This window comes from Lathamus discolor, chromosome 13 (assembly GCF_037157495.1).
Source record: "Lathamus discolor isolate bLatDis1 chromosome 13, bLatDis1.hap1, whole genome shotgun sequence".
NCBI classification, from domain to species: Eukaryota; Metazoa; Chordata; class Aves; order Psittaciformes; family Psittacidae; genus Lathamus; species Lathamus discolor.
In genome coordinates this window covers 776,371-799,430 of record NC_088896.1, presented here as the reverse complement: position 1 = coordinate 799,430, position 23,060 = coordinate 776,371, and the positions used below count along the sequence as shown (strand labels likewise).

General features: G+C 45.6%; 1 protein-coding gene across 5 annotated transcripts in view; it reads right to left on the bottom strand.

Moving 5' to 3' along the window:
* Positions 1-23,060, bottom strand: part of STX8 (syntaxin 8) — a 122,148-nt gene that overhangs the window by 91,907 nt on the left and 7,181 nt on the right. For all 5 annotated transcript variants that reach the window (XR_010615818.1, XM_065693880.1, XM_065693881.1 and 2 more), the window contains exons 5-6: positions 15,495-15,619; positions 13,822-13,914 (exon numbers count right to left, since the gene is read on the bottom strand). Coding sequence is in view for 4 of the 5 variants with exons in the window: in XM_065693880.1 (XP_065549952.1) it covers positions 13,822-13,914; positions 15,495-15,619 (218 nt within the window). In the remaining variant the exon portion in view is untranslated. The remainder of the gene's footprint in view (positions 1-13,821; positions 13,915-15,494; positions 15,620-23,060) is intronic.

Here is a 23,060-nt window from a genome sequence, read left to right as displayed (position 1 = left end):
TATTTCTAATGGGTGCTATTACATAAAAGGTAAAATTAAACCCCACCAGAAGGAAGCTTTCCTCCCAGCTTATCTCTTTTTCTATTCATATAAAATATCATGTTTGGGAAGGCTGCTTTGGAGTTCCATTCAGATTGCTAATTTTCTTTGGCAAAACCCCCATGTTATCTACAATCACCCAACCCGAAAACCCAATTACAGTAATGTGATACCCACACCCTGTTGCACAGAAACGGTAACACAGGGATATGCAAGATGTTGATATTCCAACCCAGCAGCAGGTAGCGGAGCTCCTGCGAGCAGAGCTGCAGCAGTACGATTCCCAGGTGGGGTGCAGTTCAAGAGGCAAAGCACACTAAAACAAAGAGGAGCCACCTCAGTCTCCCAGCTCACTCTGGGTACTGTCCCGGACTCCCTGCCTGGAACATCCCTCCCTGTGACACTGTCCTGGCTGCAATGCTGGTGGCATCTCCTGTTTTCCCTCCACATGCTCTGAATACCCAGCCTGTGAACCCAGGAAAAAGGTGAAGTTCTACTCACCCCTGCAAGCCCAAGGCAAAGCTCGCTTAGGGAGACACTAGCTGCAGGAAGTGAAGTGGACAAAGAAATAGGTCTCTATGACAGCATCTTCAAGGAGGTTTCAGAGCTCAGCCAAGTCATAGTGGATTTTTCCTCAAACTAAGGACCACCCCAGAGGCCAGCATCTGTCCCCTCCAGCAGTACATGGCTATGCTACAGCAGAGATACTAGACTTGATTCTAAGATTCTACACCTTCTGCAATACAAAAGCCATTAGAAGAGTTTCAACATCACAAAATGAATCAATCCCAGGTTTCTTCCCGAAATCACCATTATCCCCACTATCACAAGCACACACAGAGAAAAAAAGCGCCCTTCACAAACAACCAGAAAGAAACAAAACTCTTCTGTCCACCCCCAGAAGTGAGACTGCTCCACAGTCTCTGCAAAGGGAGGAACTGGACACAGATCACCTCTCCCCAGTGCTGCTGCAGAGCATTGCAGGTTGCAGGCAGGTTCTAACACAAAGATCTGCATGGCTTTGTCAGCAGTAGTGGGTGTCTCATGCTGCTGTTCTCTTTCAGAGAGACCTCACAAAGGTCAGAGTTATAGAGAGAAAAACATTTGGGGAGTTTTCTGCCAGACGTTATCTCATTTTTATGCAGAGTCTGCCGAAAACAGACCAAACCTGCCGAAATCTCTGGCAGGAGTTGCCAGAGATTCCTTTGGCAATAGAAGAACCAATATTCGTTTTGGCATTTCTACTGACCCCAAGAGGAGATGGACCTTCCCCAGGCGGCCATAAGGAATCCTGACTTCTTTGGTACCCGGGGCAACCTGTCAGCACCCTGCTTCAGAGCCAAGAACCTCATGGCCTCTCTTTCCCAGGGCCAAACTCATCACTTCCTCACAGACTCAGGTAACTCTGGAGTTCCTACCCTCGGCTCGTAAAAAGGCCATCAGAAGTTCCAGACTGAAGATTCAGGACTCAAACCAGTGTTCTTCAGCAAAACTTGATTCTGTAAGAACATTTCCAGTAAAATGCTGATATCAAACACCACTGGAGTTATTTCAGACCAACGTGATCTATATAGCAAAAAGACTTGGTAGTGCCCCAGCACTTTGATGCCAGCCTGTTCATACTACGACACTGGCACAGGTTGCCCAGGTGTGTTTGATGTTGTTAAAGGTCTTTTCCAACCCAGCCGATTCCATGATTCTACAATTTCAGGATGCTTTAAGATCTCCACCACTGTAATAGAATCCCATGTTTATGTCACATTAATTATGTTTATGACTAAAAGGCAGCTTTGGGCACGTGCCTGTCCCCAGCCTCTGACCTCTGCCTTTACCCAGCTGCAATGAACCATGGACGTGCACCCTACTAATGGGTGGCCATAGGGCTGATTTCAACATTTGAACAGAGCCAAGTGCCACCTGCCACTTCCCAGCTGGATCTCACAGCACATTTTACAGCTATCTAAGCAGTATTTAAACAAGCACGACAGCCACATTTCCCATTCAAGCACTGCACAACAGAGATCCATCTGCACACAAGTACTCAGCGCAACCAGCTTTATCCTGCTTTCTGTTCCTGCTACAGGCAGAGCACTGGAAGACGTTGCAGTTCATTTTCTGGTTCTGAGAGGTGCTGATTACCAAAGTGATTCCATATGTTAAGTTTATTTATTGCAGAACAGATCAGCAAAGAACTGAAGCTGCAGTGCAAATGCCACACACAGATCCATGTTTCAGGACTGCTCAGTAGGAGAGTGCGGCTGGAGCAGCCTCAACACCAGTGTGGAAGGGATTTTCCCAGTACTTCTGACGTAGATGGTACCAGCCTCCTCGCTGCACCCATCTCAGCTCTCTCCTGCTGCTGCACACACCATTGAATCTTTCACTGCACATCAAGCACAACCCCTCCAGGCAACAGGAAGGGTTCCCCTGATCTCAACCCTCCTCCATCTCCACCTCCAAGCTCTGATAATTAACCTCGTATCCTGCTTTGCCACCTCACCCCAACTCCACACCTCTATCCAAACCCCTTTTCACACTGTATCTACCTGGCATTAAAGAAGAAGCCTAGCACAAAGAGACTAAAATCCCTCCATGAAAAACAGTTCCCACAGACCCTACAGGCAAAACTCTAGCACTTAAATTCTTTAAAACCAACCCCAACACTTCAAAATTCCATGACAAATCCACCCTCAGTGCTGCACCTATGGACTGTTTGTATTGTTTCACACCAAGCCCAGCTTCTTTGGGAGTGAACAGTGCTGCTTGATACCTGGAGTTGTGTTTAACACCAGTTTAATGTAGAACTGGTCAGCACTGGTGAGCTTGGGCTCAAGAAGCCACCATCACCAGACGGCTCGACGACATAAGAATCAGCAAAGAGATATATTCTCCTTGGTGTCTAGGAGGACAGGAGAGAGAAGACAGTTTCTCCATGCAAAGACAGGAGCAAAGATGAGCTGGAAGTGCATTTGGTGGTAATGGGAAAACCAGGAGAATCTGCTCAAGAGCACTGACCAACCCGCACGGTGGTGAGTAAATCCAGTTCAAAGCAGTCTTCAGATTCCAGCAATACCTCACAATAACAACGTGCCCAGAAACATGCTTTTCTTATTCTCTCCTGTGTTGTAACCAGTCAGGTTTTGACCCTACAAGTTTTCTGGGAAATCTATTAAAAGTCTATTAAGCATCCAACAACCCACTCACCAAAATTACCATGACACAAGAGCATATGGTTTTTACCAAGCATGACTGAATAGCACCCTCTTTCCAATAACGCCTAAGCAAGCGAGTTACCAAGTGATATAGGACACAGTAGTCATCTACTTTTTTCCACCCATAAATCCTCAAAAACTCCTATAAAAAGGGGAAGGGACAGAGGAAGCACAAAAGTTAGAGTCATTTAAAGTAAAGTGTAAACTCTCAAGCTGCACTGCATTGCCACAAATAGCAAATGCTTAAAAATAAAACATTATTTTTAGCCTAAGTGGTGCTTAAGGATTTGGGAATAAACTAGTGCCCAAAGACAGTGGTATGTCATCTGCTGAAAACGCTGAAGCAGCAGTGTCCTGTTCACACTGAACACCAGCTTAGGGGAGCAGGAAAGAAAGCGTTTGGGACCCCAATTCCAACACACAATTAAAACCTTCCCTGATTCAGCCAAAATCCAGAGGGACGGTACTTAAGGAGAATGAGGCAGATATTGTAGAATATAACAGAATCATAGAACCCCAGCTTGGTTTGTGTTGGAAGGGACCTTAGAGCTCACCCGGTTCCAACCCCTGCCACAGGCAGGGACCCCTTCCACTGGAGCAGCTTGCTCCAAGCCCCTGTGTCCAACCTGGCCTTGAGCACTGCCAGGGATGGGGGAGCCACAGCTTCTCTGGGCACCCTGTGCCAGCGCCTCAGCACCCTCACAGGGAAGAATTAATCTCAGCTCTTCCAGCAATGGCTGTTTTGCACAGGACAATTTATTTCCCCCTTCCTTCTCTGCAAGCAGCGACTGTAAGGTCAGGATATGTAATTCCAGCTGCTCACAGACAGGTACATGATCTCCCAGAAAGGGGCTGTAAAGGAGAACAGGCTGGACTTATGCCTTTCTGTTTCTTTATGACGCATGACAGCCAACCATCCTAAGGAAGCAGGAAAGCAGGCTAGGAAAGTAAATCTCCTCTCCATGATCTCAAATTGAGAGTTTTTTTGAACAAGGGGAAAAGCTAAATTAAAAAAAAAATATCATCACTGTTGAAATACCTACAATTATTGCTCGGGTTTTTTTCTTTTTAAACAGTTTAAATTAAATACCTGAAGAAGCAGATGGGAAACTCTTACACCCCTACTGGAGCTCTCTGTAGGCCCTGCTGGAAAACTAAAGATGAGACTTAACAAAAAAAGATGTTTAAACTCATCATTCTTATAAAAAAATCCTGAGAAACTTTAAAAAAAGTTACAAACTCCTTTTTCCTTCACAGTAATTTCTCCAGCATTTCTGATCCCTGTGAAGACAGATAAGGAAGACAGCTTCCTGCTCCCCAGCATGGTGTGGGTGAGGTAGGGATTGACTAACTCCAGAAAAATCCACATAATTGAGAAGACAAATGTTGAACAGTTATTATACGGCTTGAACTCTTCAGGCAAAAAGGCAAACCACGCCAAGAGGCCAGACAGCCCCATCACAGTTGGGTGCAAGTACACAGGAGCCCAGTTGCATTTCAGAAGCACAACGCTTTCATCCTCATCCAGGCTGAGCCTTGCTGGTTTTATCTGTTTTTATCTGTTTCTGTAAGTGCTGCATCAAGCTGTAAAAAAACCAACAAACCACTGAAAGAAAAAGCACCATCTCCCAGGAAGTGCAGGGAGTGAGAAAGAGTCCCATGTCTGGAGAAGAGAAGCTTTGTGGAGACCTCAGAGCAGCTTCCAGTGTCTGAAGGGGGCTACAAGGATTCTGGAGAGGGACTCTTCATCAGGGCCTGTAGCGATAGAAGAGGAATGGCTTGAACCTGCCCGAGGGGAGACTGAGATGAGCTCTTAGGCAGAAGCTCGTCCCTGTGAGGGTGCTGAGGCGCTGGCACAGGGTGCCCAGAGAAGCTGTGGCTGCCCCATCCCTGGCAGTGCTCAAGGCCAGGTTGGACACAGGGGCTTGGAGCAAGCTGCTCCAGTGGAAGGGGTCCCTGCCCATGGCAAGGGCTGGAGCTGGAGGAGCTTTAAGGTCCTTTCAAACCCAAACCACTCTGGGGTTCTATGATTATGTGTATGTAGAATGTCACAAAATTATACACGCAGGCTCAGTAGCATGACCTGCTACTGAGGCCATTTTTTACTTCCATGAGAAGGCCCTCTTTTGCTTAAAATGTTGGAAAAATTTAATGACTCAGGCTCAAGATTCCCAACTTGGATGTCTGCTTACATATGAACTAAAAAACCAATACATAAAACTAAAGTTACACACAAAATAGCTCAGTCATTTCAGATCAATGCTGTTTTTCCCAAGTTAAGATTCTCCAGTGGCCTCAGGAGTGACAGTACCCCAGTGCTTTCACATTAAGACACACAGAAGTTAGAGGACACAGAAGAGAAACTAGTTGAGCAAGAACTCTGGAATACTGATGGGCAGTTTCAAAAGTGAAGATTAGTCATTTAGGAGATTAAACTTCAACTCAGTAAAAGCAGCATAACTAGAAGTCTGAAGGAAGCCAAGTTGTGGAAGAGATAGGAAAGAAAGAGCTAGAGAAGGTCTCAACAGAATACCAGAAGCTGTCTCATTCCTCTCCTGCTCCAACTCAGCTCAAACTGTCAGGAATACTGCAAGTTTTCAGACATCCCACAGCAGGGAATTCCCAGCCTCCCAGCACAGGCCACTTCACTGCTGTTGGGAGGATTTTCCTCCTCCTTTTGACCCTGACCCTATCCTATTACCAAAACCTTTCTCCCTCCCCTCTGGAACCAGCTTGTTTCATTCTTCAAGAACTTTGTGTTCCCATCTCTGCCTTCTCTTCTCTTAACTCAGCTACCCAAGCAGTTCATCTTTCCTGATGGGTCACACCTCAATGCTTTAAATCAGGCTTTTGCCTACCCTTGGGGCTTTCTGCCCAGGTCCACATTACCTTGAAGAGTTCTGGCTCAACCTGCATGCTGTCTCCTCCTCGGTGTTGAGTGTAATGAAGGATCCCATAATCTCCAACCAACATGGGCTAGCACAGGGTCTTTTCCATGATTATTGTACTATCTGTTCATCTTTAAGAGTTGACCCTATACACTGTACTCATCTTTAATTTGATTAAACCTTACAGAAGAGCCATCCTTCACAGGCAGCCTGACTGAATTGAACTCTAGCTCCTTAAGATCATTTGAAGGAGTCCTAGCATTACTCCCAATGTAGCTGCAGACCTTCTCACACCTTTGTATTACACTGTGTGCTTCATCATCCATATCCTTACAATAATGCTGAACAGAACCAGACAGACCCATGCAGGCCACTCAACACTCTGTTCTTTCCAAGTATAATTATTCAATCAATGACACATCTACTGAAGATTATTTGTTTGAATGCATGCTTTCATAAGCTACTTATAAGAAAGTCTCATGAGACAGCATCAAAGCTATTCTTAAGTCAAAATGACACCTAATTCTTATCCCCTACTCATAAGGCTCTTCCACAGAGTAAGTCCAAACTCATTTGACACAACTGACTCTTACCAAGGAGCTGTGTGAGAGCCACTGCAGACCTGTCATCTCCTCAATACTTACAAGTACTTTGTTTTGCTGTACCAGAGTTCAACGGCTAGAAACCCATCCCACCAGAGCCTGGAAGGGAACACAAAGATGCTTACTCCTTCTTACCTCTGCTGTTACCAACCAGCCATGAAGCCCACAGGCAAGACATCTCACACCTCTCTCACACTGCTCCCCATCATCCAACACCAGTAAAATTACCCTGTCAGCCTGCACTGCAGAGATCCATGTGTAGGTGTTCTCATCTGGCTGCTGACCCAGGCCTGGAGTTAGAGCCACACTAGAGCTTCTCTGGGTTTTCTATTTTCTTTTTAAGAACACCAGGAAATTTTACAGATAAATAACACTGAAGCAGTCATATACTTAAAAGGTTAGGAAATGCTATAAATAATACCAGTTTGTGCAGATATTTCCAATCCAATGCAAGTTCAGTGTAACCTTGGTTTTCATTACACAGCTCCTTCAGGAGGCAGCAGAGGCAGGGCTTACTTCCTTGACAGAAACCGAACATTTTGTTTTAATCTCATCACCCAACACAAGGCTGCATTCCTAACGGACTGCAGACAACTCCAACTCTTCTCTAAGAGTTAAAGGCTTCCTCCCTGACCTTCTCAACAATGGCCCTCCTGACAGTACGTACAAGTGTATTGTGATTTTGACAGCTTCCTTGGGAAATGAAACACTATCATCCCCAACGCAGAAGGAAAAATAAGGAAATTAGTAGTTAAGGTTTATTTTGGATGTTAGGAAAAGAGGGTTTGAACCTCTTTTTAAAAAGCCACATACAAAGCAAACCTTATCTATCCTTACAAATATATTTTCATGTATTTCAGGGACATGGTTTAGTGGGTTACTTGGCATCATTAGGTTTACAGTTGGACTCAATGCTGTTTGAGGTCTCATACAACCTAAATGATTCTATGATTCTATATTCTCCAGTACTTCAGGGGATGGACTAGATGATGCTTACAGGTCCCTTCCAACCCAAACTACTCCATGATTCACTGTACCCAGAGCACAGCCCACAACAACATCTGTTAAATGCCAATGCTCAAAACGGACCCTATGACGCCATGCCAGATATGCAGAAGGGAATCACTTCTGAAGAAGCCTGGGTAAGATGAGTTTACCACCCTCACACGGAGCTCCTGCCCAGGAGTGTATTCACTAACATTGTCCCAGGCCTAAAGCAACAAGGCAGAGACCTTACAAGTAGTTTTTGTCACCACGTGTGCCTAATTCAACCCTGGAAAAGATCAACTCTTGTGCACAAAAGGAGGCAGGACCTCCAGAAAACAGCATGCAGTTGTTTTAAGCCTAGAAATACAAGCAAGAAGTGTCATCTAACCTCAAATTTGGCATTCCCCAGCTTCTGAGTGTTCATATTCAGACTAAATATTCCGCTATTTAGACTGCTCATGACAAAAAGCAATATTTTGACACAGGTGTTAATTTTTCCCTTAAGAAGGGTTAAATGCAACTAAACAGCACGCAATAAAGACTGAACATTTCCCCAGTAAAACTGAAGCTGTTTCTATTCCATACAATAAGCTCAGGAAGCAAAAATCTATCTGCATAGTCTGAGGTCAGTCAGGCTGCAGATGGTTATTTTATATCTGAATATTAAAAACATGTGCTTTTCTGTAGAGGTTTTAGAGAACCTGAACCTGCTGGTGCTCAGCCTGTCCCATGGAATGCTGAACACCTTCAAACCCCAGGGACAGAGGACTCGCACCATCTCAGAAGGGGTCAGGGCGTGCAGGATTGTAACTCTCTCTGATGAAAACATACATTGTTTAGACAAGATGAGGAACATTTTTTCAGATTTCATCTTTAATCATTTCTTATTTACAAACTAACCCTAACAATGACGTGATGCATCCACAGCCCCATTGGTTCCAGCCTCATAAGTCAAACATATTCCATCCACAATGCTAATTAGTTTGTATCATAGCAAAAATGTTCTTAATAAACAGAAATGCAAAATGACTTCAGGGTTAATTTTTTAATTATGCAATAAGGCAATCACAGTAACAAAGTCTTTAGGGGAAGCATTTTACTGTACATACACACACCGACTGGGCGCTCGACTCGTGGGGGCACGCTGCCCTAGGAGGTGAATCGCAGCCCTGCTGCACAGGAATTGCTGACACTGTTTTCAACAAGTCTCTGCATCACCAAGAAAACTTTAACTCACCCTCTTTGACTTTATGAGGGTAATTCTCTGCGTGTGTAGAGCAACAGCTAGAATAGGGCTCCAGTCTCAAGTGGAGTCTCTAAAATGCATTTCCACAGAACGGTTTGGGTTGGAAGGGACCTTAAAGCTCATCCAGCTCCAACCCCTGCCACAGGCAGGGACCCCTTCCACTGGAGCAGCTTGCTCCAAGCCCCTGTGTCCAACCTGGCCTTGAGCACTGCCAGGGATGGGGCAGCCACAGCTTCTCTGGGCACCCTGTGCCAGCGCCTCAGCACCCTCACAGGGAAGAGCTTCTGCCTAAGAGCTCATCTCAGTCTCCCCTCGGGCAGGTTCAAGCCATTCCCCTTGGCCTGTCCCTACAGGCCCTTGTCCCAAGCCCCTCTCCAGGTTTCCTGTAGCCCCTTTAGGCACTGGAGCTGCTCTAAGGTCTCCCCTTCAGGAGCCTTCTCTTCTGCAGGCTGAACCAGCCCAGCTCTCTCAGCCTCTCAGCTATTTTGATGGAAGCATGTTAGACTAACAAAGTCTAATTCCAGCCAAGTCTCTGGCTTTGACTACTGAGCTGGCACCAAATGGGAAGCTGGGCTGAGTCCACCTTGAGGCTTAAGTGCCACCCGCCATGAGCAGGGGTGACCCAGAAGCCTCTGTTTGCAGAGCTATTAAAAAAAAAAAAAAAATCAATTTTTGGTTGGTTTTGGAAATTTGTTTTTGACAAGAAATTAAAGATGTTACATAACCATATCATTAGAGCATCATTCTGAGAGACTGTTTACTTAAAATGATCAGTTTGGGTTAAGAACATCTGGGATATACCCTCTGGCTGTGTACAGCATTCTCTTGACCAGTAAAAGGATGTTAACAGTGCTCTGGTTTTGCAGCTTATCTCTTTATGAACATATTTATGCTCTGGCATAAATTTGAAAAGAGCCAGAAGCCAAAGAACCCATCCTCAATGGCGTGCACCAAGCAGAGAGCAGGATGGTAACTATGCCAAACACAACACATTTTGCAAGCTACCAACACTGACCACGCGTCGCCGAGCGCCGTGTTCTCATGCAGGCATGTCACAATGAGAAAACAACATCTCTACAAGGGTAAAACAAACAGCACCCAGAATTTCTGAAAGCATTCTTCCAAAACTATTGCACTGGATCCGATTGCCTCATCCACAGGCCCAGAGGCCATTTGCACTTTTTTTATGTAACAGATGAAAGGATTACAGAAAGCTTTCTGGGGCTGAATTTGGAACTAATGATGGGAAAATTCTTTTGTTAATCCCCCATCTCTCCCCACTGCTAGCAGACTACTGAGGCTGGAAAAAAAAAAATGCTATCTCCTGGTAGCCTGCTTCTACTTTGCTCATCAGTGCAAAATACTACGCTCAGGAGGTTTGAGAAGACCCATCAGCAGAGTCACAAAATCTCAAGGATGGAGCTACACTAAAAATCTGAGCAGAGAGTGACATGAGACTTCAATTAAACCTTGGACACACTGCAAAGAAATCAAAAGATAGGACACATCTGATCAGGATGGGTGTCTGCAAAGCAGCCACTCCAGTGCACCCAGGCTTTCTTTAGGATCAGTGGGGAAAACAGACTTTTCCAGGCCAAGCTGAAGGGATCACCCCTGGGCAGTCCTTGCTGGTGTCTGTGAATGCAGAGGGAGCTCAAAGAGATCAGCCAGCACCACGGAATCATAGAACCCCAGACTGATTTGTGTTGGAAGGGACCTTAAAGCTCCTCCACCTCCAACCCCTGCCACAGGCAGGGACCCCTTCCACTGGAGCAGCTTGCTCCAAGCCCCTGTGTCCAACCTGGCCTTGAGCACTGCCAGGGATGGGGCAGCCACAGCTTCTCTGGGCACCCTGTGCCAGCGCCTCGGCACCCTCACAGGGAAGAGCTTCTGCCTAAGAGCTCAGCTCAGTCTCCCCTTGGGCAGGTTCAAGCCATTCCCCTTGGCCTGTCCCTACAGGCCCTTGTCCCAAGCCCCTCTCCAGGTTCCTGCAGCCCCTTTAGGCACTGGAGCTGCTCTCAGGTCTCCCCTTCAGGAGCCTTCTCTTCTCCAGGCTGCCCCAGCCCAGCTCTCTCAGCCTGGCTCCAGAGCAGAGCTGCTCCAGCCCTCACAGCATCTCTGTGCCCTCACAAAGCACTGCAGGGAGCTCAGTGAGGCTGGCGTCACTCAGCCTGCCCCAGGAGAGGGACCAACCCCTCTGGGGAGCATAGCGACCACTGCGGCCGGCCCTGCTGGCAGGATGCCCTCCTACAAACCTCCAGCACTGCTCCTTGCCACTGCCTGTGAGCCCACCAGGGAGGTAAAAATAGATACCACCAAGTAATCGTACTCCTAAAAGCAGAGTTGAATCATTTTTCAGTCATTTAACAAACACAAAAGAATTTACATGTACCAACTCTGCTCGAGAAGTAAACTTTGCATAATTAATCGGGATGCCTCCAACAGTTGTGCATCTGTGAATGCACAGCTACACCAACTGGCACTCAGGGGAAAATGCCTCGGGCCACCTCAGGGAGCAAGTATCTCAACTGAGCAGGGAGTCTGAGCTGGTAGGGGAGGGGAAAAAGCAGGCCTAATGTCCTGGGTTTACCACACCTGAGTAACAACCTGTCTGGAAAAGCAGTAGTTACCCAGCTCCCTAAAGCCTGTTTCATCAGCTATCAGACATTATCAGCTACTTCTAAATTAAGCCATACTTTATCTTAACACCAGAACAGGCTGAAGGCACCTAATTAACTGCAGAAGGTGTGAATGTCCAAAGCAGGTCAGGGAAGTGGAAGTCAAATGTCCTGGTGAAATGGGGAATTTGATGGAAAATTTGACTCAAATAAAAATAACTATTGATGGAGCAGCTCATTAAGATGAACTTCCCCTCCTGTCCCCCAGCACAGACGATGCCATTTTATCACTCAGCACTAGGAAGGAAAGAGATTCCAAGAAAGGTGAAACTACAGGGCAGTTATCCTCATCAACAGTGGGACAAGACTGGCAGAGTGCCTGAGAAATCGCTGTAGATAGTTAAGCACAGGAAATAAGAGATGTACAAAGGGAAAGTAGCCCCTGGAAAATACTGCTGGCATTTCGGCTTTTCCAGCGTGCCAGTGGCAACAGAAAACTTGACCATATCCTCTTGTACCCACACACACACACAAAAAAAGGGACTGCCTAAAGACAGAGAAAACATGGGAGTTCCACTTGCTCAGTGGTGATGAGCGATCTGGTCCCTCCGTATGGAGCAGGTTTCCACAGGAAAGGTTTCCACCTTTTGAGAAAAGAAAGAGCTGCCTGTAGCTCAATAAAGAGCTCACCTGAAAACATGAACAATTTTGCTCTGGGCTTTTAACTATCTGTGAGCAAAACCAAATCAGCATTCTTTGTGTTATGTGTAAAAAGGAGGGTTAAATCGTTCCCAACTTCACAGCTGTCTCAAGGCTCTTGTGCTAGAAAAGGCTGGCATGGTCAGGCAGAAAGGCAATGGTACAACACACATTACCTTCAGGGTCCCAAAACCAGAGGGATTTGGAGAACCTTCCCCTACTCCCAACAGAGGGAAATGGGACACAGAGCATATATTTTCCTGATGAGAAACCAAGGTTTCATGGAGAATGAGCGAACATGCTCATGCTCCTCATCTGCTTCCTATTTAGAGCAAAAAAAAAAAAAAAAAAAAGCAATTATTAAAACTTTTTAATCAACAATTATTAGAAGACTTTTGAAACAAAGATTTCTAATTGAAAATGTCATTCCTCACACAAGGCAGAGGATCAAAATATGACAACACCACTAAGCAGTTTCTCCCAGCTGCACAAACCATTTCTTAACCGTCTTAAGACTAATAAACAAAGACATATTGTAGACATTTCATATTCCTCCTGGACTTAGCCATGTACGCAAGGCAAACATGAGAAAGCTGTCTTCTTACTTTACTCTTAGTTGGAATGGAGCTCCCAGGTAGTACATCACATTACACGGTTGTTAACATGGGAACCCCCTCATTCTGAGCATGCAGAGAAATACAAGGGGGAAAAGTACAGGTCCAGGAAGAAGCCGATTTAAGCGTATCATTTATTACCACGTAAAAAGCCATTTACCTTCTCAGTGGTTAAGTACAACACAACCCAAGGATAAACCGTATGGCTCAAGCCTTTGTGCAAGGGAGAAAGCTGGCAGGACTCCAATGCTCTAATTGAACTATTACCATATGGTAGGGAATGAAAAGTCAGAAGACAGGAGGATCTGCTCTCCTAGGGCCAGTTTATGTCATGCGAACAATTAAGCGGGTAACAAAACAAAGTGAACAGGAGAGCAACTCCACCATTTGGGTACTGGCTCGTTTTAAAGAGAACAGGTACTCTTCTAGTTCAATATTGCATTTAATTTGATCCTACATTTAATGCCATGAAACCTTTCAAATCCAAATCTTTTGCAGCAAACAATACAATACGTCCTCAATCACTGGCTCAAGACTTTTCCATTTAGTTAATAAGAAAAGACATGGAGTAAGAATGATCAAGTGAAAGCCAGCAACACAAAAAAAACATCAAAACTGTCTTAAAACTGAAAAATGCAAAAATTGAGGACAGAATTTTTGTATTTTGTACAAATAATCACTAATCTTTTCTTTCAAAGGCGGGCTTAATAAAAATATTCCAGGTGTTAGCCATTGCACATGCACAGCGGGGTATGTGGTGAAACACAATAAACCCACCAGGTCATGAACACGTAGAATCTGTAGTGGCTGTTTATACTGTCCTGTGGGTTTATACTGCCCTTTGTGGGCAAAAAGCAGCGCAGTCGTACAAATCACAACATTAACATGAAAATGAGTCTCTGAATCTTGTTCTTACCATTCTGCTCATCCAGCTCATTCCCAATTTCCTGCCCCATTTGCTTTTGCCGAGATATGATTGAAGAAAGCGCATCGAGTCCAGCATCTTGCTCTGCACCAAAAAAAGAAAATGACATGAAAAACATTGCTGATATTCTAGGCTATGTACCACAAAAATGAAGGGAAAGATCTAGTCTGTGCTTAAAGAGTTAAAATGGATTAAGAAAAATACATCAACACAACATGAAAAAGAATCCTTATAGCACCAGCACTCAATGTGAATGATGGGTAATTAATTTGTCTGCTCTGGCTGGGACATTTAGCTGAGGGTCCCCCCACCAAAACAAATCCAAGAATTCAACATTCAGCTGTTACTCAATCCTAAATGCAGGAGTTTTTCTGGCACACGCATAGAGATCCCTGATTAGCCTTTTTCAATTGTCCAGGAAACTTTTAACACGAATAAAAGACAAACAGGTGATGCAAACACCAAAGAATTCAAATAGATTCTTAAGGCTGCAAGAGGATACAGAGTGCATGGAAGACAGCCTGAGACACAGGGTGCACAGGAGTAGCTGAACTTCCATGTGGTCCCACCAGCTCTGCAGACACTCCTTTATAAAAACCTCAGCACCTCTGCTGCCCCAGACAGCAGGTTCCACACAGCCCTTAGGACAAGGAGAGCTGCAGGTTTTGCACTAAGCTGTCAAGAAGCAGGACAGGAAGGGCTGCTGGAAGCTGGACTGCTCTGACAACTGCAGAGCAGAAATGCTGCACAGAGCAAGACTGCAGGCTGGGAGCCAAAAATTGTGCAGGGTGGCCAGAGCACCTTTCCCTACGATGGGATACCCATGGGGTAGTCAAAAACTGGAGCCTGATGTTTCTCCTGGACCATGCTGTTCTCCTGAACTGTAGCTATGTATGTGGTTTCATGTGCAGACTGAAGTGGGCCTTATCTGGAGACTGATTTCATTTGATCGCTTCCAAGAATTTAACTGCATAGAAATGACCTCATTAACCACCTCATGTCCTCGAGCTGAGGTTTTCCAATACTTCCAAAGTTACACATTCCTTACAGATGCTAAGGGCTAAAATCTAACAGCCCTTTTTAGATGAGTTAATTCCTACCTTTCTCCAATTCAACAAGACACATAACATCTCGCCTGAAGCCCAGCAGTAACGCCACCACACTAAGGGCAACTAATGAGACCGCCACTGAAAACCAAAACCATGAACATGGTCAAAATCAGGGATCCCCCGTAAGATCTTTCAAAATCTGATTTACAAAGATGCTTTCAGTTAAGAATATTCATAGAACCCCAGACTGATTTGGGTTGGAAGAGACCATAGAGCTCATCCAGCTCCAACCCCTGCCACAGGCAGGGACCCCTTCCACTGGAGCAGCTTGCTCCAAGCCCCTGTGTCCAACCTGGCCTTGAGCACTGCCAGGGATGGGGCAGCCACAGCTTCTCTGGGCAGCCTGTGCCAGCGCCTCAGCACCCTCACAGAACTTCCGCCTATTATTTCAAGTGTAATTCTGCTCCTGCAAATACAGAAAATAACCACCTGGAATGATAATGTTTGACATCTGTAGATAACAAAATTTCAGCACAGGTTATTGTATTAACTTTCTAAGAAGGGCTCCTCTCAGAGAGGTAGTGATGCTTATAAAAACCAGAAAGACTCTTGTACCTTCTATGATCCTTCGCTGCTGCTGCCTGAGATCATCACAGCCAAGCCCTCTGGTTTCCTCAGATTCTTCCAAGAGCCATGGGTTAGTGACACCTCGTTTGACCCCTCCTGTCATTAGGCTCGATCTGAAAATAACATCAGTAAATAATTTTCAACACAAACTCATCACATAATCTGTGCTGTAAGACTTGCTGACAGAGGCAGAAGCAGAGGTATTAGCTGCACTCCACGTGATTCTCCGCAATCATAGAAAAAATGAGACCAAAAGAATCCAACAATCTTCAATACCAATGCGTCCTGAAGGCTACATAACGCTGCCTTAGGAGAGGTAAAGCAGGAAGAGAATTAATTTTGCAGTGAAAAAATAAGCTACATGGTGAAATACACTATACATTGTTTAATATACCCATAATAAATATTGTTTGCACATAGAACAGAGCATTCAAAACTGCTAAAAAGCATTAGGGTTCCTGAGAATACACATATTATTGAGGTTATGTGCTGTGATAAAAATATAGATAAAAACATACGTAAAAAACATCTTTTCATAGGAACATCTCTGCTATGGAGAGAGCCTAGAGAAGAGTCCTTAAGGGGAGACCACAGGGCAGCTCCAGTGCCTAAAAGGGCTACAGGAAACCTGGAGAGGGGCTTTGGACAAAGGTCCCTTCCAACCCAAACCAGTCTGGGTTTATATGAAACCACAGACTTACCAAAACACTGAGGTACATCCCGAAAGCTTTCAACTGCAAAAGGATCAATATGTTAATACAGATGCAAATCAGGTGAAACTACACATTTACTGCAATCCTGACCAAACCTAAGAAACTAACATTTCTGCAACTCCAAATCTGCAAATGGACATCACACAGCTACCCTCCTGCACTTCCAGCCTGGCAGCAACACAAGCAGGCACTCACTCTTAAATGAGTAGTCAGGCACTCAGTCTTAAATGAAAGAATAATCAAGTTACGGGGTTTAAGAGTTATAACTTGTGTTGCTCGTGTTACAGACACTTCCCTGGCTATAGCAGAAAACAAGTGTTTCAAGTCCAGGGCACATAAATTCAAGTAGCAAAATGAAATTACGCTTAAATATTTTTCTCAATACCAGATTTCTGGTTTCTGCCTTTCAGCTTTTCATTGGATTCTTCTACAAGAAGAAGACCAGACGACAGATTCTGAGGCACTTGAACCCAAAACTGCAACTCAGATGTGGGGTAGGAGTCACTGTACAACCAGCTCCTCAACAGCAGGACACAAGGAAAAGGTTTGTTTTTCTGCCTGGCTTTTCTTAAGCCCTGTATTTTAGTCTCATTTTACCTTTGCCCTGCTCTTTCCCAAAGCACTTCCACAAACCAGGCAAGGAGCACTTTTAGGATCTCTCAAATTCTCCAAATGTTTTAATTACACTGAGACCTTTTTTTTTTTTTTGTAATTTTGGTTTGGTTTCTGGTTTTGTGGTGGGTTTGGGGGGGGTGGGGTATCATGGTTTCTTGGGGCTTGGGGGGGGGGAAGGGGTTTATTCCTTTTTGTTTTCTTTACACTGAGTCCAGGTCCCTTCTCCATGAGATAGACTGAAACACTGCACAGCACACACCCATATACTCAAAATCACTCTGTGGTCCAAACCCTGTACCAGAAGAAGTTAACACCTCACAAGTGTCAATGGAAGAGCTGATGCACCCTGTGGACATCCAGAGGGATGACTGCAGGCTTACAGCAAAATCCAGAACTTGGTTCTAGGAGTTCTTTGAGGAATTACGGTGAACTAGAGACATCTCCTGGCCATGAGGGGATCAACACCGCTGAAAAATAATTCATCACCAGGGGAGTTTTGGGCCATCCAGAAATCACAGGCATGTACGCCCTCATCTGTGTGCAGCCCACCACACAGGTCATACTGCAGCCCCAGAAAGATCCATTCAAGAACGTTCAACCTCTCCCCACTTAAAACTTTAAGATGTTCATTCAACTTCACCTTGAGGTAATGGATTTATCTGAATCAAAAAACAAAAAAGGAACCCCAGAAGCCCAGGGTGGAAGGACCTCAAGAATCACCTGGTTCAACCTTTCCTGGCAAAACATGACCTAGGCTAGATGTCCCAGCATCCTGTCCAGCTGAATCTTAGACATGTTCAACACTGGGGTGTCCACCACTTCCCCATGGAGATTATTCCAGTGGCCGATCATTCCCTTTGGGAAAACTTTTCCTCCTGTGTGCAGCTGGAATGTCCCCAGGAGTAACTTGTGCCCATCACCCCTCTTCTCCACATCACTCCCTGGAAAACAGAAGTCTCCATCTGCTTTGTAGCCACTCTTTAAATACTGAACATGGTGATGAGGTCTTCCCTGAGCCGCCTTTTTCTGAGGCTGAACAAGCCCAGCTCTCTCAGCCTTTCCTCATACAGCTTCCCAGTCTTTGGATCATCTCTGTGGCCCTTCTCTGCATCCTTTCCAGCCTGTCAACATCTTTTCTCGGAGAGCAGGAATACAGTATTCCAGGTGTGGCCTCACAAGCACTCAGAGAGTGGGATTATTTTATTATTATTTTTTTGCTACAGGACTAAAAAGCGCTTATTTTAAGTCACAACATCTCACTTAAGTATCCTCATGGGGCTGGAACACCCCTGTAGAGCAGAGCCCAGGCTGTGCCAGCAACCAGCTGGCCTCCAAGGGCAACATCCAGAAGAGGAGCTGGGATTCTTCCGTATTCCAGTCCCCTGCATGTCCATTAAAACTTAGGTATTTATCAAGGTAGAGAGTCAGGCTTGATTAGACAGATACACACCCCTGAAATCCAGCTTTACACCTCATCTAGCTTTCTTCATTGTTTTGGGGGACTAAATACATCTTTTCTAGGCACGTGACAACTTCTAGCAGGTTCATAGATAAAGCAGAGGGCACACGAAGCTCTTTGCTTGCGGAAGAGAGCACAACCATTTCTGCCTGTTAAAGAAAAGAGCCAAGGCAAGCAAAATGGAAATCATTTGCACCACTCGCTCTCTCCCTCCCCCCGGTAACCTGCCCTGTTCCTGTAGGTTGGGTCATGACAACTAGTCTGCTTGTTACAATAATCTTTTTGACATGTTTGGTAACTACCTTCCCACACAACACAGCAGAACTTCCTACCTCCTCTGATCTTACCACGTCTCGCTTTGGTGGTGTGAAGATTAAAGCTTATCCAATTAGCCACCCACTGCCTCCGCCAAGTTAATCACGTAAATCTTTGAAAGCGCCACAGAGCAGTGGAGTGTGCAGATAGCTTTTGATTATAGGAGCAGATTTAACTAATTACGAGGCTTAGCAATGCACCCAAGTATAAAAGATGATGGGGTTTTAAATCAGGGAGCTATGTCACTGCTGAACAAGGGAGGGCTTATCTTCCCAAAGGCATTGTTTCACTGATAATTCTTATAAAACTTCCCAAGTAACTTAGATTAGTCAACCAGCACTTACTTTAGACCAAGGCCACACATCAAGGCTTACGGCTTTAGAAGACTGATCAGCAAGACTGAATTTTAAACAAAACCTGGGTCATATGACAATTGCTTGGATGATCACTTGAACATTCCCTTAATGATACAGTTATACAGGGGGCCTCTTTGAAGTGTCCTGGGCACCCCAGCTTGGCTTCACAGGTCAGTCTCCAAGGCGATGGCAAAGAAGCGGGGGGATTCTCTCACTCACAATTCAATTGCTCACACTGGCAGACAGTGGACTTTAGAAAGCTCCAAACTAGTAAATGAAATAAGAACTTTAACATACAAAACACAAGCTCTCTCCCCCTCCAAAAAAATCTAGGAGAAGCCATATGAGCGCAAGCACTTCCAAATCCCCTCTAGGTATCCTCCCAGATGGAGGCTCCTGCTGGAAGCCTGCAGAAGGGGCAGCATTCCCTGCAGCTGGCAGAGGACTTTCTTGGCTTCCCCCAGATAAGAACTGGTGTTCTCATGTTCAAGGTAATGCCATGTTCCTCTTGATACCATTTACTACTGGTCCCACTGGCGTAAAAGACTGGAAGCTGCACAAGCCAGCTCCACGTGGGATGCCAGGCAGTGATGTGCAGGACATAGTGACCTCAGTGTGGCCAGCAGAGCACTGAAGTGACAATCCTTCTGTACTGGGCACTGATGAGGCTGCACCTCAAATCCTGTGTTCAGCTCTGGGCCCCTCACTGCAAGAGAGACATTGAGGGGCTGGAGCAAGGCCAGAGAAGGGAATGGAGCTGGTGCAGGGCCTGGAGCCCAAGTGTGATGGGGAATGGCTGAGGGACATGGGGGGTTCAGTCTGGAGAAGAGAAGGCTGAGGGAGGACCTGATCGCTCCCTACAAGTGCCTGACAGGAGGATGGAGCCAGGAGGGGCTGGGCTGTCCTCCTAAGGAACAAGGGATGAGACAAGAGGAAATTGCCTCAGGGGAGGTTTAGATGGAGACTAGGAACAATTTCTTCCTCAGAGGGTGCTCAAGCATTGGAACAGGCTGCCCAGGGCAGGGCTGGAGTCACCGTCCGTGCAAATGTTCACACACCGTGGAGACGAGGCCTCAGTGCCATGGGTTAGTGATGGCCTTGGCAGTGCTGGGGGAATGGTTGGCGATATCGCAGGTCTTTTCCAACACAGCTGATTCTATAACTCTGTGCCTTCACAGCACCTCCAGGACCACTACTTCTTGCCCACAACACAGGCACAGCAGCTTTGCACCACAGAACAGGGGGCTTCCAACCACTTTGTGCTCATACAGGACAGCAGGCATCTGCAGAGGAGCAGGACAAGGCAAGCTACAAGCTGGAAGTGTGTTTGCACCATTGTACAGGCACATATCCTGGAATAACTTCCGCTTGAAATGCTGGGTATCTTGTGGTAAGAAGCTACACAGAGGAGTTACCCCTACACCCGGGTAAGCATCCCCAGGGAAGGTCACCTTTGTAACACAGGTCTTATGTCACAGCAGTCTCACTTTCCTGAGCAAGCCCTCAAAATATACATTGCAATGAACATTTCCATCAGAGATTAAACTTGCTACAAAATAACCATCTTCTTTCTACACCATCCCTTACTTTCTGTACAAGATTAGACATAGCACAATACTAAATACATCATAGAACAGCTTACATAGTCTTCATTAAAACATTCTCACCCCTACAGCCCACTTGCATTCTTCAGGAATTAGAGAATTGTAAGAAAGAAGAATTCTTTCTAGAATCATAGAACGGTTTGGGTTGGAAGGGACCTTAAAGCATGGTGTGAAATCAATGGGGATTTCTGCCCCATTCTTCCCCCATCTGTCACAATAACCTGCACAGATCTCTTTCAAAGGAGAGAAAAAGGGAGAAGATACTGAAGTTGCCTATTGAAAACTAATTAAAGAAAATTTAACTCACCCTACTCAAGCGAAGCCACGGAAACAGCACAACCTTTCCCCTGGAAAATTCCAGTTGCATCTTAATTAAGGCCGACAACGCCGGAAGGTGAACTAAAGCTATAGCAAAGTAATGTAGTGTCCTGCCCTGTGTTCTAGCCCAAGTTGTCAGTTAGGATAAATACTAAGAGCATTAAGGCCACTGTACTTCACAATCAGAAATAGCTTTACAGCAGTTTTCAAAGGATGTAAAACTCACTGAATGGTGACCAAGTATAAACGAAGATTAATTCTAGTGAAACCCTCACAGCTATAGGCCATGGGGACAATAAATATGTGATCAGTGGTGCAAGAAGGTTAATGAAAGCAATGACTGCTGGAAGGAAAAAGACTTCTGAAAATGTGTGCTGTCACATCAGAGCTGGATTAGATATAGAAAGCCAATACAAAACCAGAGAGAAGTGTCACTGCTAGAACTTAATCAAACAACATGCGCTGATTTTTCTAATGCAGTGGGAAAAGCTGGCTTTCAGACTTCAGACACATGGAAGAGTGGCCTTTGCCGCTGACTGAAATCCAAAGCAGGCTGTTCCAGAGGTCTGCATCAATTCTAGAGAAAACCAGTGCTGTAAATAGCAGCTTAACCCTATCAGAAGCTATTGCCTTCTGTCCCTGCAAGCAGTGGGGCAGGCAGGGAGACAAGCTCCGTCCCCATGCACCCACATGTGGGCCAGGGTCAGGCTAGGCAGGTCTGACTCACTGGCACAGGATTCAGGCGCTGGTTATGTCTCTGCCTGTACCACTACAAACAAGACCTACAAGGGAGAATATGGAAGGGGTGTGAATTCACCAGGCAGAGAATATTTGGCATAGTTTTATCCATTTTTAATTAAAGAAGTTAAAAGAGAACTACAAAACTTCAAGCCTTGCAACACCAGCAAATAAATACTGTCTCTGATGTTATCTGGTGCTGGAAACACTGGTTTTCCTGGTCATTTCTAACAGAGCTTGAAATTATCACAAGGTTTTGGACATCTGCCTTGACACCGAAGCAGCTCTAGGTCAACTCCTCACCCTCCGTCTGCCCCACAGGAGCAACATGCCAATGCTGCATGGCTTCAGCCAGGAAGGCCACACTACAGAAGGTCACATCCGTTTATGGGCTGCTCAGAGCAGGAGTCTCACAAGAGCTTTCTCACATCAGGAGTCCCTAATGACATTTTGCCTAATGCTATTTCACATGTTTTGGCTGACTGTGTGGTAGGTGTGAGAGCCAGAATCAACCCATCACCTGGACTTGCACTGCACCCTGAAAAATCATGGAATGGTTTGAGTTGGAAGGGACCTGAAAGCTCATCCAGTCCCAACACCCTGCCATGGGCAGGGACACCTTCCACTAGAGCAGCTTGCTCCAAGCCCCGTCCAACCTGGCCATCCCTCACAGCACCTCCATGGCCTCCTCTGGACTCGCTCCAACAACTCCGCGTCCCTCTCGTGCTGTTGCCCCAGACCCAGGACTGCAGGGGGGGTCTTCCCAGAATGCAGTAGATAGGCAGAATCCCCTCCCTGAGCAGCTCCTCACACGCCGGGGGTACAGCACAGGACACAGGGGCGTTCTGGGCTGCCAGCACAGCCAAACCCAGCCAATTTGCAGAATGCCAAACCTAGAGCTGTCACCGGGTTCAAAGTCCATGGTTTCACTGTCAGCAGCAGGCCTTGCACTGACGTTTGGTTACACAAAGGTAACATGTGCTTTGGCTGCACCACACACCACACTGGAGAACAAAAGCAAGCAGAACCAAACCTCTACAGCATGTTACTGAAGAGGCCCTCATGAAACATGAATGTACATGTGAGTACAGAAAACTATCAGTTAAACTTTGAGTATCCCTTATACGTGCTCCAAGAAACACAAGGTAAACAACCTAGCAAAAAATTCTTAATTTCAACACTCATAGTGGGACACAATGCTCACATTGGTACCCAGTTTTTCACTATACAATAGCCTCAAAACTGTCTTCTGCTCTTTTCAAGAGCACAGCACTGAGAAGAGACTGGTTCTCAAAGATGATCAGGGAAAAGATGTACCTCTTCAGAACTTCAGAGTTCAAAACACATGAAGTTTTGTTTTGTTCTAAAGAGAGCTATGAGAGCTGACATACTCCAGAAAGGTGAGAAACTTTCTCAGGAGGGCTCTAACACTCACC